Source organism: Aptenodytes patagonicus, chromosome 2 (assembly GCF_965638725.1).
Source record: "Aptenodytes patagonicus chromosome 2, bAptPat1.pri.cur, whole genome shotgun sequence".
NCBI classification, from domain to species: domain Eukaryota; kingdom Metazoa; phylum Chordata; class Aves; order Sphenisciformes; family Spheniscidae; genus Aptenodytes; species Aptenodytes patagonicus.
The window spans coordinates 112,906,097-112,921,410 of record NC_134950.1 but is presented as its reverse complement, the minus strand read 5'-3'; the positions used below and the strand labels follow the sequence as shown (position 1 = coordinate 112,921,410).

General features: G+C 44.6%; 1 protein-coding gene across 2 annotated transcripts in view; it reads right to left on the bottom strand.

Moving 5' to 3' along the window:
- COA1 (cytochrome c oxidase assembly factor 1) overlaps positions 1-15,314 on the bottom strand; it is a 53,960-nt gene that overhangs the window by 7,318 nt on the left and 31,328 nt on the right. The window contains exons 1-2 of one of the 2 annotated variants that reach the window (XM_076330761.1): positions 1,028-1,167; positions 736-838 (exon numbers count right to left, since the gene is read on the bottom strand). In XM_076330761.1, coding sequence (XP_076186876.1) covers positions 736-829 — 94 coding nt within the window. In that variant the 5' untranslated portion in view covers positions 830-838; positions 1,028-1,167. Of the gene's footprint in view, positions 1-735; positions 839-1,027; positions 1,168-15,314 lie in introns of those variants that run through there. The other variant, XM_076330760.1, reaches the window with a different exon arrangement.

The window sequence follows — 15,314 nt, the reverse complement described above, 5'->3', positions numbered from 1 at the left end:
AGTACCAGCAAGGGAGAAGCATAGAGCCAAGAGGCCTATAGCACCCCCTGAGGGAGAGGCAAAGCCTATTTCTGGTCTGATGCTAAATATCTAGAAGTAATTTTAGAGAAAATAAACATCTATCATTTGGACTAATAATTTGGATTCTTAGCCAAAGATACGTAGCAACTAGAGCTGTCTATAAACAGCAATGGCACCTGTTTAGCTTTTCTCTCCTTGTCCTGGTCTTCTCAATGCTGAGCGCTCTTACCTGCCCTTCATTCAGGAGAAACTAATGGTATCTTAGCACTTCACAGGCATGTTGTGTTTAAAGGCCAGCACCACAGAGAGATTTACAGATAAAACCCGCTAGACTTTAATACCTTCTCACAGATGGTCCTCCTTTCCTGCCCAGTTGTAAAATCTCAGTAAGAAATGAAACCTGCACTACTGCCTAAGCTTTCACTTCGCCCTCACCCTCAGGAAACCCCCCAGAAACCAGACTTTCTCCTGACCACAGCAGCCTGCTTCCTATGCAATACCAACCTCTGGAAATGCGTGCAGCAGCGCTTGGGAGAGCAGCAGCCCTGGGGCTGAACAAAGCGGAGCCCACAGAGGCAGAACCCAGAGGCTCAGCCACACTTCCCTTCGCTTCATCTGCTTTTCACATCTTGCATGCTGCTATTTTCCCCGCTACACAAAAGCAAATGAAAGGGGCAGAGGAGAAATAAGGTTGCTAACAGCACCAAGACTTACTTTGCATAAGATTATACATCACGATGCATCCCCCGCCGCTGAACAGTCCCATGAAAACAGCCATTTGCTGCAGTTTTCTTAGAGAAGCTGGCATTTTTCCTCCCTGAAAAGAAAAAGTGAAGACATTTGTTGTAAAAGAAGAAAGCTAAAGGGTTATTTCCCCCCTCCTCCTCTTTCCTAAGAGCCCTTTCCAACCAGGCCTGAATGAAAGCGTAGTGCACAGGCATCGGGCTCTCGCTCGATGGGGCCCCACCGCGCGCCCAGAAGGAAGGGTGGTGAGAACAGAGCAAACCGGGGACCCAGCCGGGTTGAATGTGTTTATTCAACTTCTTTTAGCGATGCCACCACTTCGCTAATTGCCGAGAAGAAAATGACCTCCCCGGTGTGGCTGGGGGCCAGCGCCGCGGCGCATTGTCACGGGGGCTCCCAGTGCCTGTGCGCTCACTCGCACACTGCGAGCATTCAGGCTCCGGGGGCCAGATTTCTCTCTCAAGTAAACTCCTCTAAAGTAAACATGCTCGCAGCAGGGCTGGATTTGGCCTGGAGTGGTAAGGGACAGAGCCAAGCCAGCGCTGTGCCAACAAAGATAGTGGAGCCAAGGGCGTGTGTATTCTGTTGTGTTGTTTTTTTCCCAGGCCGTGGATAAACAGGAAGGCTCTTGCAAGCTATTTTTCTTTCTTCCTGTACCCCCCCGGCCCAAGCTTGCCCTTTTAATGAGTCACAATTTTGGCATTTGAATGAATGACCCAGCAGAATAAGAAACACCTCTGAGAAAGTCAATCTACTAAACGCTTCCACTGTTTGGGTAAGAGGGGGACTGCGTGGCCTGAAGAGCCTGAGCTAATGCTCCTGCCCACAGCAGGTTAGCAGGAGTCGAGCTGAGTCGTCAGTAGGAGTGTAGCACGTTGCTTCAGGCTGTGGCAGGATGGGACTTGACCGAGCATCCGAGTATCGGCTTATGCTCTTGCTTCTCTCGCAGCTGCGATTGTAGGGAGGAATGCTCTTGAGAGCAATTTAAAAAAAAAAAAAAAAACAAACTAGCAAAAGGCTGCCCTCTTTGATGTAGGCACATAGACACCTGAATACTTGGGGAAGCTGTATGGGATTTCTAATCCCACAGGCTCCACACCTTGATCCTTGTGCCACGATGGTGTGACTTAAGTGTTACACTCAGCGAGAGCTGGTTAATAAACCAAGGCCCAAACCAGTTACAGAAATGTGACCTGGGCAAGGCCGTTTGAGTCCTGTTGTGAAAACCACCTCTAGCATCCCTCAGGTATGCGTTAGTCAGGTATTGCTCAGCTGACAACCACAGTTTAGAGAGGGTGCAGAGGCAAATGTCGGGACTCCTTCCCATCATGGCTGGGTCAGGGTGACACGGGCAGCCTCTCACTGCTCTGCAGACATGCCCATACACTATCTTTTGCGTCCTCTAGCCTGAGGGAAATCGTGAATGCAACCCAGGTACAACTTTCATCTACTGCCCTGTCGGCACTAGCGTTCAATCGTAACGCATGCTATCCCTTAGTCGAAGGCTTTCCTTGGTAACTAGTTCCCTTGATTTTAAGAGCTCTTAAAGTTTATTGTTTAATTTACTTCAAATATATGGATGGCTAGTAATGGTAGCAACCCAGAGAACCACGTGGGCATTATGTCTATTTTATGCCCCAAAATCCCCAAATTGTGCCATTGGTACAGTCAGTCATCATCTCTCTCACTCCTGATCTGTTTCTCTGACGAGTTTTCTTCTTCACTTCCCCTGGGGAACTTGAGTGGTGTGAGAAGTTGCAGCAGAGGAAGTATGAGTGTGTTTTTACAGAGAAACAGTGGCAGTCATTTCAGAAGGACAGTGAGAGCTTTCTGCTCACCCATTTGTGTTTGCAACTTTCCTTAAATCGCAATTTATAACATTATTTTCCCCCCTCAAACTGCAAAATCTGATTAATAACTGAGTTTCCTGTTAGATCTGTCCGGCCAGGAGGATGATCTGACACCAAAACCACGTAACAGGGAGAAAAAAAAAAAGGTGGCAAGTCTGGAGAGCGGATCAGCTATAACAGGCTGTGACCCACGGCATTTGTTTTTGCCCCTTTCAAAGTTGTGGCCAGGCAAAACTTGCTTTCTGTGATGAAATTCAGGGTAATTGAACGCAAATGTCTGGGGGTGGGGCATGCTGCCAGCAGTTTGCTGAGTAAAAGTGGGAAGATACTGAGCTCTTGCACGAGCACGGAGGTTTTGACTGAGGCTCAGGGGACCTGCCTAGCAAAGGGCGGAAATTAGAGGCTCTGCAACTCGCTGTCAGTGGGTTTGAGGTTTGTTAGGTCTCACGGTCTGCTCGCACCCAAACAAGGGGGATGGAAAGTAAGAGGAGCTTTGTTGCTGATCAGTCATGTGCTTGCACACGCTCTCATCACCACCTCCATTCGCAGCAGGTCAGCAGCCACAGGTGCCCCAATGGTGCCGTTCTGAGACGGTGCCATCTGGCAAGGGGGCTTGGCAGCTGAGAAATGGTGATCCCGGTAAGCACTGCTGCCCCATGCAGCACTCCCAGCTGCTCCTGATGTGCTGCCCCTGCCTGCAGCCATTGCCTGTTGCTGGTCCTGGTGAGGCAGGGATGTGGGGGGCTGAGGTGCACCCAAGTTGCACAGCCCGCACTGGCTCTGCGAAGGTCCTCGTTGCCGTAACAGGGAGAATATCTCCATTGCTTGCTTTTGGTCGCAGTGGGAAGCCCGCAGGCTGGACCACCCCATCCCCAGGCTAGCACTTGATGCTCTCATCCTACTTGTTTCTCAGCTGTTTTCCCAGGCCAGTCCTATGACAGCACGTTGTGGGAGGAGGTTCAGAGCTACGCGCTTTAACAAACCTCTCAAGACCTTGCAAACCTTCTCTTTGATCCCACAATTCCCTGTTAGCTTCCAAAAGCAAGGACAGAGGTGTCCTTGGAGCCCAGTGCATCCCTCACAGGGGGGCTGCTGCTCCCTTCCCTGCCATCATGGTCCCTTGCGGCATGGATGTCCGGATATTGCATCCAAATCCTTGAGCATCCTTTGGCATGCAGCTGCTGATGACTTCTGAATGATGACACTGGGGATACTAATGGTGTCAGCTTGTGGAAGACCAAAACGGAGTAAGGAGCTGTTGTCTGTGAGGACTCATTGCTAGGATTTCTGCCCTCTGGCCAACTGTGTTTGCTGCTCCCATCTGCTGCTCTGCTGAAGTGCCATGGAGGTGGCTCGCTAGGGAAGGGAAGCAGAGACATGCCCAGAGGCGTGCCTCCTGTCCTGAGCCTTTCTGAAAATTACAGCCTGCAAAGCGTAGAGGCTATTAAAGGGAAGGACCAAACCCCCTTGACTTCATTCACCACAAAGGGAGTAACTGTAAGACAATGTATTCAGGAGAATCTTATAGATACAACGTGCAATTGCCTCCTAAGGAGGGAAGTTCATGTTGCTATCTGTGGTGGAGATCTCCCCTCAGAACCTGTTATACCACTAAAAAGTATGCAAGTCAACTGGTGGAAAAAGATTTCTTCACAGCTGGTAATTAAAAAAGCACAATTTCCAAGCTATGCTATTCTGCAAAAACATCTTTTCCCCTATGCTATTTGCAGCGGTAAGAAAGATTAAGTGGAGATTAGCACACACAAAACCACTGAGTCTACATTTACCAAAAGAAGAGACATTAAATCATTATAAGTAGTGTTCTCTAAAAATAAATATTAAAGAGCAGAGCTTCCTAATAAGGGCGATGTTCATTTTGTGCCTTGAAAATAGTAAGATATGGTGGAGAAGGTAGTATTCAGTATCGACTTTGAAACTAAGCAGGACTCAGGCAGTTAACAACAAGATTTAACAAACCCAGAGAGGTGGAAGACTCCCAGGGTCACATGTGAAATGGTGGGTTACTGCAACAATAAAGTCTGTTTTTAATTAGACTTTGTTTTCTCCACAGAGGATCTTCTAAAAATAGGCTGGGCTTAAGAGATTCTCCCTTATTTCAGCCAATTCCGATTTTCTGTTTTGGTCTCTGAAATTCATGTGGTAGAGGTTGGTCTCGGGCACCTCCACCAAAGGCAGGTAGTGATAAAGCAAGGGCATTTTCACCAAGCCACAAACATTCATTTTATTTGCCTCAGACCCAAGTGAGGGAGCTGGGGCTGCAGGTTCTTTGGGGAAGGCATTTCCTCCTCCTTCTCCTCTTCCTCCTGGCACTACCAAGCTCCACCAGCACCTCCAGCTTCTGGGTGCTATCGCAGACCAAACAGTAAAGAATAATATTGCTCTGAAATCAGAGAGAAGCAACTTGATCCATGCAAATTCAGTGTGATCAGTGCTGGCTGTCTCAATTTGGGCCACTGCCTACCCACCTGGCCAAGACAATATACTGCCAGGCCACCAATACAAGCAGCTGGGAGTCTTTAAACCACTTTGAACCACTGTAGTCCTGAGGTGTCGGCATGACACACTAAATATGTGTGGCAACAGACTACTATTAAATTAGAACTTATCAATAGGCCTGAACGCAGACCTGAGCATCTAACTTCAAGGCTGGAACTGTTGCCTAGCCATTCTTCAACGAAACTCTCCCTTGGGCTGGTGGGATTTGAGTTGGACCCAGGTCCAGCTTTTCTGCAAGCCACCCAGGTAGTCATGGAAGTCACAGGAGATGAGGGTAATGTCAGGCAAACCACGCACAAGCACACACTTGTATTTCACATTCTTGCTCTCTTGCCCAGCCATTGATCTTTTAAGATCCATAAGGCATCTGGGTGTGAGCCAATTTATATGCTAATAACATGCCAGGACAACATTTTAGAGACAGTTTCTTGACACTCACTGCCTACAAAATACCTTCGTCATCGGTACTGTCACCAACGAGAGGACAGTACAGCAGAAGTGTTTTGACAGGATCATCATTTCAGCATATTATTTTCCCCTTTTTCACAGAAATAGTCTCAACATACTATTTACCTCATTTCTGAGAAGTAACAGCACAAATTGTGCTCCCTGCCACCATGTTCAGAAATACCAAAGACTTTGCATGCACAATCTGCCTTCATCAAAACCTCAGCAACTTGTAGGGAAGAAGTTTGCTTAATTCACAGTCAAACCAAAGTAGGAGTAATTTGTTTTTTTTTTTTTCTCAGTGGTTCTTCTCCACATGCACTGAAAAGACATTTTGGCATTTAGGGAGGTAAAACACCTTTTCATCCAGCTTTGAAATGGTCCCTTCCAGGGTCTCCTTGTGGAATGGTTCCTAGAAATGTGTAACTTACCCTGGTTAAAATCCTTTGAAGGGACAACTCTATGTATGAGGAAGATTACTGGCAAGCCAGGAAACCGCATTAAGTTTATTTTCTGCCTTTGCTGCTAGCTAATTAACAAGGAAAGAGAAAGTAGTCAATAGAATGATTAAGGACTCTAAACAGCCACCTCATTCTTGTAGTTGTATCACGTCTCCTGGGGCACACGCTACAATGCAGGTGGCTTGCTCAGTTAGTACAAAGCCTGACATGGTGCCTACAGATATTTTAGTTTCATTTCCTTTTTCTCCTCTTTTGGGTGCTCCCATTTGCATGTTTCTATATATTTATATATCTTCATATATCTGCTGTACTCCACTGTCACAGACTACTTCCCCATGTGCTCTTAAGCTACACAGTCTCATCCGGCGGGCTCACCTGTACCGCATTGCTTTTCCTCCTGCCTGCCCACCTTCACCCCTCTACATGCCCTCTTCCCCTGCGACTATTGCACCACCCCAGTGCCGGGCAGACAGGAACAGTGGGGCCACCGCTCCCGTTGTCCAAGGAGCCTTCTCCTGCCATCCCTTGGCTTATCCCTCTGTGAAATGGAGTCTGTCTGCCTAACTGCAGGTAACAAAGGCAGGTGCCTAAATCCTTTTCTGCTTTTCTCCCAAGTTGCAAAGATGCTACAACCTAGTTTGTTCAGTCTTTTTGAAGGCCAGGCTCATGTGCCAGCCAGTTCAACAACCCACTTCAGATCATCCTCCAAGACAACTAGAGCTGCCCATGCTTTGTATTGAAATACAAGGGGTATCACAGAAAAGAAGCACAACTGGGGCGTGTTATTGGAGAAGCAGGATAATTATACCTACAGTGTGACCCATTTTTGCTGTTATTGGAGCACAGCGTTATAGGTTAATGCCTAATAATCTGTCATTAACATCCCTAATTGTATGTTTCTGTAATTGGACACCATGGAGGGGGGAGGAAAGTTGTGAATGTTCACCTTTTGTGTTTTAGAGGTGAATTGCAAAGGATTTAAGAGTAAGAATTCATAAGTAGGAGAAATGAAAAAGTTGCATCCAAGGTGCAAGGAGGAAAATGTCAGTGGTGTTTATGGTTTTAACAGCGAGAGGTTTACCTGAGAAAACTACAGGACAGCTTCTTGGCTTCCCTGCCGCTGGGAGTGAGGTCATGAGCACTGCAATCCAAGGTTCAAAAGAATTGCTCTACACTGTACCCGTGCCTCCCCACAGCATGCGTCACAGCCTGGCTTCCAAATGGGCGCGTTAAAACAAAAGAATCACATAAAGAAATAGCAAATACAGTCCTTTGACTGTCTCGTGCTGTCAGGATGAGAGGGAATAGCACTCTGTGCTTAGCAGGAGCTTAGCAGAAGTGGACTGTCAAGCCAGGGAGGTTTTCATAGTGTGATGTGTATTTTCTGTACACAGTTTCCTAGAATAGGTTCACTGAACCTGCAAGGTAAGTGACCAGTGAAGAGTACCAAACCATTTCTCATGGAAAGATCAAAGAGCTTGCAATGCTTTCTATGCAGTGGTAACTACTTAGCTCTCTTCCCAGTCTGTGGGCATTTATCTGTGTCAGATACATTAATTATGCCAAAGACACTGACAAGTTCTCAAAGCCAAAACCAATGACCTATCTAGCTTTAAGTCAACTTACTAAATCCTGAGATGGGGAAAAAACATCAAGAAATACAAGGAGTCTGTAACAACCTTCTTGGCTAATAGGTCACATTTTACCTTGTAAAGAGAAAAGAAAATGGTCACAAAAGTTCATAGAAGTATCTCAGACGTCACTGGGCTAGGAACTGTACGTGGCTATGTTAAAAGTTAGCACCTGCCTGGAAGTTTAGAGTCTCTAACTCCAATCCTGATAACGCTTATGCCTGTCTGTAGTCTTACTAACACCAATAATACGATCCACATGCACGCATTAAATAGGCACGCAGTAGACAGTGACCTCAAGGAACTGAATGCCAGGGGAGGCAATCACAGGGAAAAAATGTTTAAGGCAGGAACACAGGGTAAATCATATGATGCTTGTTCCCTTGTAATGTGTCTGCTTCCGGAAATGAGGGGGCAAAAGATGTGATCTACTCTGCTGTGATCAGCATGGAGCCCGATTTACAAAGCCTTTAAAAATATCAGCGGAGACGGGAAGGTTTGCAGCCTTAAGGCCAAACATCTTGCTGATATAATGCCTTTTATTATATAGTATTATAGCAGTACATACTTTTGGCACTTCACAAACACCTTGCTCTTATTCATACTGAAAACCAAAAATAAATAAAATGCTACCCTAAATCCCCCCAGATTCTGAGACGTGGTAAGTTTATTTCAAGTGCCCATCTTTACACCCTCCCCAGAAGGGCCCCTCCTTCAGAAAATGCTGACCCTACCCTTCTTCTGAAAGTCAAATCCCTTTGAAATACATCAGATCAACACTTAAAGCCTAAGGCTTTGAGGAAAACTAATTACTTTCAAACATCTTGGACACTTGGATCGTTTCCAGAAGTTGGTCCTTGCGCATATGAGCAGAACTGGTTCAGTATCAGCTAAATCTGTTAACACAAATTAAGATCTGGGGAAAAAATAACCTCAAAGACTCGTGACTTTTTAATAAGCATTGAACACCAAAACCAGCACAAGACCAACAGGGATTCTGACCTAGAAACATTCTATTCTCAGAAAAACAAAAAGGGAAAAAAAAGTTATGATGGGAACCATTAAAAAAAAAGGAAAGAAAAGAAACTCCCATAACACTTGAAGGTTTCTGTTCAGACAGATCCAGCTTGTTAACTTGCGCACAGAGCTGTGCGAGATGGAGATAGCAAAAGGATGAAGGAAGTGGTGGAACCTGCCACACCATTTGCAGGTGCAGCATCTGGAGTCAGACCTTTAACTTGATCTGAGGAGTAGCTACCAATTTATCCATCCATCCTTTGAAAAAGGAAAAGATATGCTGGATGCTCACAAGACAGTTGGACATGAACCAGTGTCTCTTCCAAAAATGAGTCAGGGCAAGAGGAATTTCAGAGAACAGCTGACTGCAATCCATATTTTCCTCCTCAGAACATGTGTGGGAAAAGATGTGAGGGAAAAAATCCTCTCTCTGTTTAATGTTTTAAATGATGTCTCTATTTCATTCACTAAATCTTAGGTCCTTCTATAGCTCCTGTTAGGGAAGGCAGAGATTTTTTTTTCATTTTGCAGAGCTGTGGCAGAAAAACACGGAACAACTTCACAGGAAGCCTGTGCCAGGTCGGGCACTTGGTCTCTGGAGACCTGGGCTGTGTCCCTGCCCATGCACCATGCCCTCTCTTAGGCTAAAACATACCAGCCTAGACAGGTTCAGCACAACTCCAGGGCTGTTTCCTACAGTGAACCTACCTTTAGGGATACGGGGACAAGCTTTTGCTATGGAGCTACAGCGTAGAGCTTTGCCCAACAGGAGGTGTGACAGTCCAAGAGCCGGACAAAAGCACAAACCACACTTTTATGTACTGTTGATGGGTGAGATTTTTCAAAACATAGGGTGCTTTGTGTGTGCTCAACAGGCAATACCTTTACAGGATCATTGTTTCCTAAAAGTGCTGGGATCTTTGAAAATTAGGCTGCTTTATGGCATTTTCAAGACATACCCTCACTTGTAGCTTTCAAACAGGGCTGCTAACAACATACATTATTTCCCCATAAACTTATTGCTACCGTAATCTTCAAATACTTGTTCGTGGGGTTTGTTGATCAAATGCTAGATTACCAAGGGCTAAATACAATGAAATTTGACAAACGTGGCATACATGAGACACATAGGTGTGCTGCGATCCATTAGAAAAGGAAACAGGACCAGTTAGCGGGGAATCACTGCTGCTAATGACGCTGGCAGTGATCCATGCCCACAGACTTCTTAAATTGAAGGGTGCAATGGAAAGACACTGCCTTTGACTACAACATACACATTTTTCCGTTTGTTTTTGTTTTCTCATCGCATGCTACTTGGCTCTCTCTTTGTGGGAATTAGGAAGAGTGATAAAGAGATACCATCCCTTTTATACGATGTTACTCCCAGGGACCTCTGCTTAGATAGAAAAAGCCCCTGCTCAGTGTTATTTCTAATTTATCTGTGGCTTTTGCAGTTCATACAACACCAGCGCAGGCAAAGCAGAAGACGGTGCTCCCAGGTTTCACAAGCAGCTCAGGGACTGACTTACTGTATCACTGTGGCTAAAACCATAACTTTGGGTGTCTCAATTCACACATGTAAAAATAAGTGACTAAACACTTCCTGGTTCCTACTTCGCTGGAAGATAGCGACATTTAATGGCTGCAAAATGCTCTGACAGCCTAAGATGTCATTTTACTTAGGTATGAAATTGCCCGTGTGCAGTACACGCATGTTAAGAGGCACGACAATGTGTTCCAGAAAAAAAAAAGTATTTTGCAGCCTGGCACAGGGCGTGTTGTAGGACCAGCAGAATAATTACAGCAGCCACAGTTGGCACTTATTAGAAAATTAAAGAAGCTGTTAACAGGTCATTAATAATCTGTGACTACCTGCCTTAATAGTATTCTTCAGTCGACAGGCATGAGGGTGAGGAGGAAATGGTCACACCTTCTTCTAAGTCACTGTAGAAGGCTGATACCCTTATTTTTCATCACTTTGTAATCTGCTTGTTTACTTCCCTCCTGGTGTCTCTTCTGACTGGCTCTTCTCTCGCTGCTAGCTCTCACACCAAAGGACCGCAAGGCTCTTGGCCAGTGAAGCCAGCAGCTGCACCTGCAACAGACAGTCCCAGGAGACAGCCAGCCCCCTCTGTGGTGTTCCAGCCTGGTAGCTGTCTCCTTGCTGTTCAGTGTTGCCTTTAAACACCTCTCCTGAGCGTGTGCTCCTACTTTTGAAGAATATTTTGTCTGCAAGGCATCCCTGTCCTTTTACAACATACTATGATTTGCTCTCTCCTTGTCTTGCTCCTTGCCTTCCATGTGTAGGCAGATGGTTGGAGGAGAAGAGAAAAGCAACTTGTTTCCCTGCTTCTTCAGACAAACACACGCTCTCCAGTGCAGACAGATGCCTTAAAGTCAGATCCAGGGCATCAATTCATCTTTTGGGATCAGCTGTAGCGTATAAAGCATTTGCTGGCTCTGGTCTAATGCTTTTTGACATTGTCAGGCCCCCTTCAGTGAACTACTGCCTTGTAACCAACTTGACAGCAAGTATTGTTCTACATTTATTAATACCGTACGTGCTATCTTCAAACTGACATGTTCCAAGGCCAGGCATCAGCTGTGCTTGGCTCTGGCTTCAAGAAAAATATTCAGACAACAGCACAGACCTCCTGCTGCTAGTAAGTAAAAAAATAAATAAAAACATGCCATTACCATGCTGCTGCCACACCTTTTTACCCTTTCAATCTCAATTTTGCAATATTTTTTTCTTTTCCTCAGGGTCTTAAAATTTGAAGTACCCACTTCCCTGCACCCTCCCCTTTTTGGCTTCTTTAAGAAAGGGCTTTTTTTTTCCCCCCCAGTCTTCTTTCAATTTATTCCTTTCTCTCTCTTTTGGATGCAAACCTAAATTCCAGAAAGTTGAATGTACATAAAAGTTAATTAAGTTCAGAAACTGTTTTTCCGCTCCTTTTTATTTTTATTTTTTTGGACTGCAGATTTTTTTTTACTATAGCCACTGTAATTTTCTATTATTTTTAAAATGTTCAGCTTAATGGGTTATGTTTACTTAGTCAATAAGCTGATGATGCCCATGACAGGACCAGAAGTGTTTGGTTAGCAGCAGGGAGGGAAAAAAAATCAATAACTCCAAGCATTTGGCAGCTTTGTTGGGCAGGAAATCATTTGTATTCTCTGGTTTAAATCAATGACCTTCTTTTCTTTGCTGTTCCAACAGGAAATTATAAACTCTGTGAACACTATTTGCATAGTGCCTTCTGCAATACACTTGTATATGCCTGGGCAAAACAGTATGTTAACCCCAGCAGTGCTTCTCTGAGGTCTCTGTTTGAGAAACCCGGGCACTTTAGCATGGAGCTTTTCAGCTGCAGGCACTGGTATTTATTAGAAGCAGAGGCAGAATAGAGCAAGATGTGAAAAGAGCTCCTTCTCCACTTCCAACGGCACCATCAGAAGATGAAGGCATTATTATTTGATAACAGGGTTGTCTACTGCAGAGTATGAAAAAATGCCTTCTTTGTAACTTGCCAAGATGTTATATTTTCAGTATGAGAGAAACTTGCTACTTCTACATTAAAGCTGCAATTGCACTTCTGTATCTTGCTTGTCATGGTTGCCCTAATGTGCCAGGTATGGTTTGAAAGTGCTGCACCTTTGCTTGAACTCAGCTTAGCATTACAGAGTTCATGTTTGTGAAAGTTTCAGCCTCCTCTAGCCTGCCCTTTTGCTAAATGCACTTAAGGAAGAAAGAGAAATTGCCACCTTGTCTTGCCATGCTGATGGGAAGCCATTCCAGGAAGGGGACATTCTGAGAAAAGGCAGTGTTGAGCCTGGCACTGAACTTGCCTTCTACCTTTTTCTGCTGCCCACCACTGCATTAAGTCCAGCTCAGCTATTTCTTAGCATGTAGGAGAGCTGGCATTCAAGAAGACAAGCTAGTCACAGGAGATGGAGGAGGTGTGTGACCCTTTTTTCTGTGCTTCCCCCAGTGTGATCACACTGCAGCCCCTAAGTCTGGGATTCTTGTCTATGGCCAGAACTAAGTGTTGCAGCTTGCAGCACCAGCAACTGGCACAGTAAAGCTCCTGGACCTAAGCACCCCTTGATGTGCTTATCTTCATCCTGTGCAGGAGAATGACATGGTAAATCAGTCTGAAAAACATGATTATAACCCCAGAAACCACCAAGGCCTCAGTAGTCTGCACTGAAATTAAATGTCATAAAATTCAGGCACCCAGATTTCCCTGCTTTGCTTTTGCACATAACAAGTCCTTTCACAGTAGTTCTCAGCATCCCTCCTGTGCTCCCGATGCCACTGGCACAAAGCTGTAGTCATCAGGTGATACTTGAAGTGTATTATTAGTTATGTCACAGCTCTCCCTCCCTGAAACAAAAAGGACAGGAATGTTACTCAGAGTGATTGAAGTGGAAGTAATATGTAATTCTTGCACTCCTGCTTTGTTTCTATTAATTTGCCAGACGTCAGGTTGCCCATCCTGACCCCACTGCAAACTCTACATGCTTGTTGGGGTCCCTTCCAGAGCTCCTGGCTGCTGGAGCACCCTTTGCATTTCTAAAATTTGCTCAAAAGCAGGAACGATTGAAGGGAGCCACCAAGAAAATGAGGTGCCTCACCTTCTCACTGACAAGAGACCAAAGCAGCATCACAGTATCACAGAAGGGTTGAGGTCAGAAGGGACCTCTGGAGGTCACTTTGTCCAATCCTCCTGCTCAAACAGGGTTGCCTACAGCCAGTTGTCCAGGACAATGTCCAGACGGTTTTTGAGTATCTCCAGGGATGGAGACTCCACAACCTCCCTGGGCAACCTGTGCCAGTGCTCAGTCACCCTCACAGTGAAAAAGTGTTTCCTGATGTTCAGACTGCACCTCCTGTGTTTCAGTTTGTGGCCATTGCCTCTGGTCCCATCACTGGGCATAGCTGGAAAGAGCCTTGCTCCCTCTTCTTCACACTTTCCCTTCAGGTATTTACATACATTGATGAGATCCCCCTCGAGCCTTCTCTACGCTGAACAGTCCCAGAAAGCAGAGTGCTAAATCAAAGGATGAATTAGGTAGCTATTGCTCACTTGACCTTCTTCTACTGAGTGGGTCAAAAGCAAATGTGCCTTTCTTTCCCTGTTGCTTTTTCTCCCTTCCCCATGCATACATCTCCTAAATGTCATGCTGTCACCTTTTCCCGTTGAACACCATGTACCTGGAGTCTTTCCATATCACAACAAGAAATGTTTTAATCTGGAAAGATGTGCAAATAGAATAGCTCATGCCAGAAATATGAACTGGTTTGGTTAGTTTTAGGCTTTGGACTGATTTGTGAGTGATTTATGATTACATATGAATAAAACATAATCAGAAACTGTGGAGTGATAGTGGTGTATGTACAAAGAGGAGAGCTGCTCCTGTTACACATGGGAACGTATGGGCTATAATCTAATTCTTTTGAGGTTGTGAAAGGTGTGCTATGTGACTAATTCATTTTACTAATATATGACAAGCCACCTTCATAATGGAAAAAATTACTTTCCTAGATAATTTGTTTTTTAACGAGTTATCATAGTTCTTACCCTCCTAAGGGTGTATATTTTCCACTATGCAGAAAACTGGTATGGAATAAAAAATGCTGATAAACTCAAAAACTGCATTTAGCTTCAAAACAGAAGTTTGTGGGTTGTTGTTTTTTTAATATATATAAGCTACAGTCTTTGAGGTTTTTGCCATGTGTTTCATGTGGCCTCTGTTTACAAAAAGTAAAATATAATTCTTTCTGGGGAAAAGAAACTAGATTACACTGCAGGAAAAGGAGATTTAGTGCTGCAGTGTTCAAGAGTACTCAGATGGAAATTCAGCTCAAGAACTCTGTACTGAATTTAGGGCACAGATTTACCAATTGTCTGTGTTCTTGCATTGCACTTAAACGTACTGCTGTATTCATACTGAACTGAACAGGATTTGCTGTAGAGGTAAAAAGCAAGACTCACTCTCTTTTGAGTTTAATACAGGGTAATGACTTTGCTGACTTCAGCAGAGTAATTCTTGATTTGTACCGCTATAAGCAAGAGCAAAGCCAGATTAGGAATGTACCCCAAAGTGACAGTGTTCAGATGTGTATTTAATCTTCATTAAATGAAACATTTGGAATAAAATGCACTATTCACTGCTCTTACCATTCTCTCTGTAAATGCATTGTGAAATGGCTTGCGGTATTTTTTTTTAACCTTTGTAACATTAGTAATGAGGACCCATAGTCTCCAAACGTTACTCTCCTCATGTGACACTTCTTCAGTGTAAATCCAACCACTTTAAATGAAGTATAACTTGGTACCAGAGAAGATAGAATTGGCTAGTTTACTGTGTGTATGTACAAACAATAAGACAGCAGAATTGGCTGATAGATATACAGAGCTAAAATTTACCAGATCTGCTCCTCTGCCCAAGGCTGGCACAGAAGAGGAGCAAAACTTCCTCCTTTCCTGCCCTCAATACTCCATTAGACACACACTCAAGTGTCTTATTTGTTCTTCTCCATTTGTGTTGGCCATTGCTTTGTAACAGGCCATTCTCCTACACCCAAGACAAGCAGCTAGGCAAGCAAATGGTGCTATACC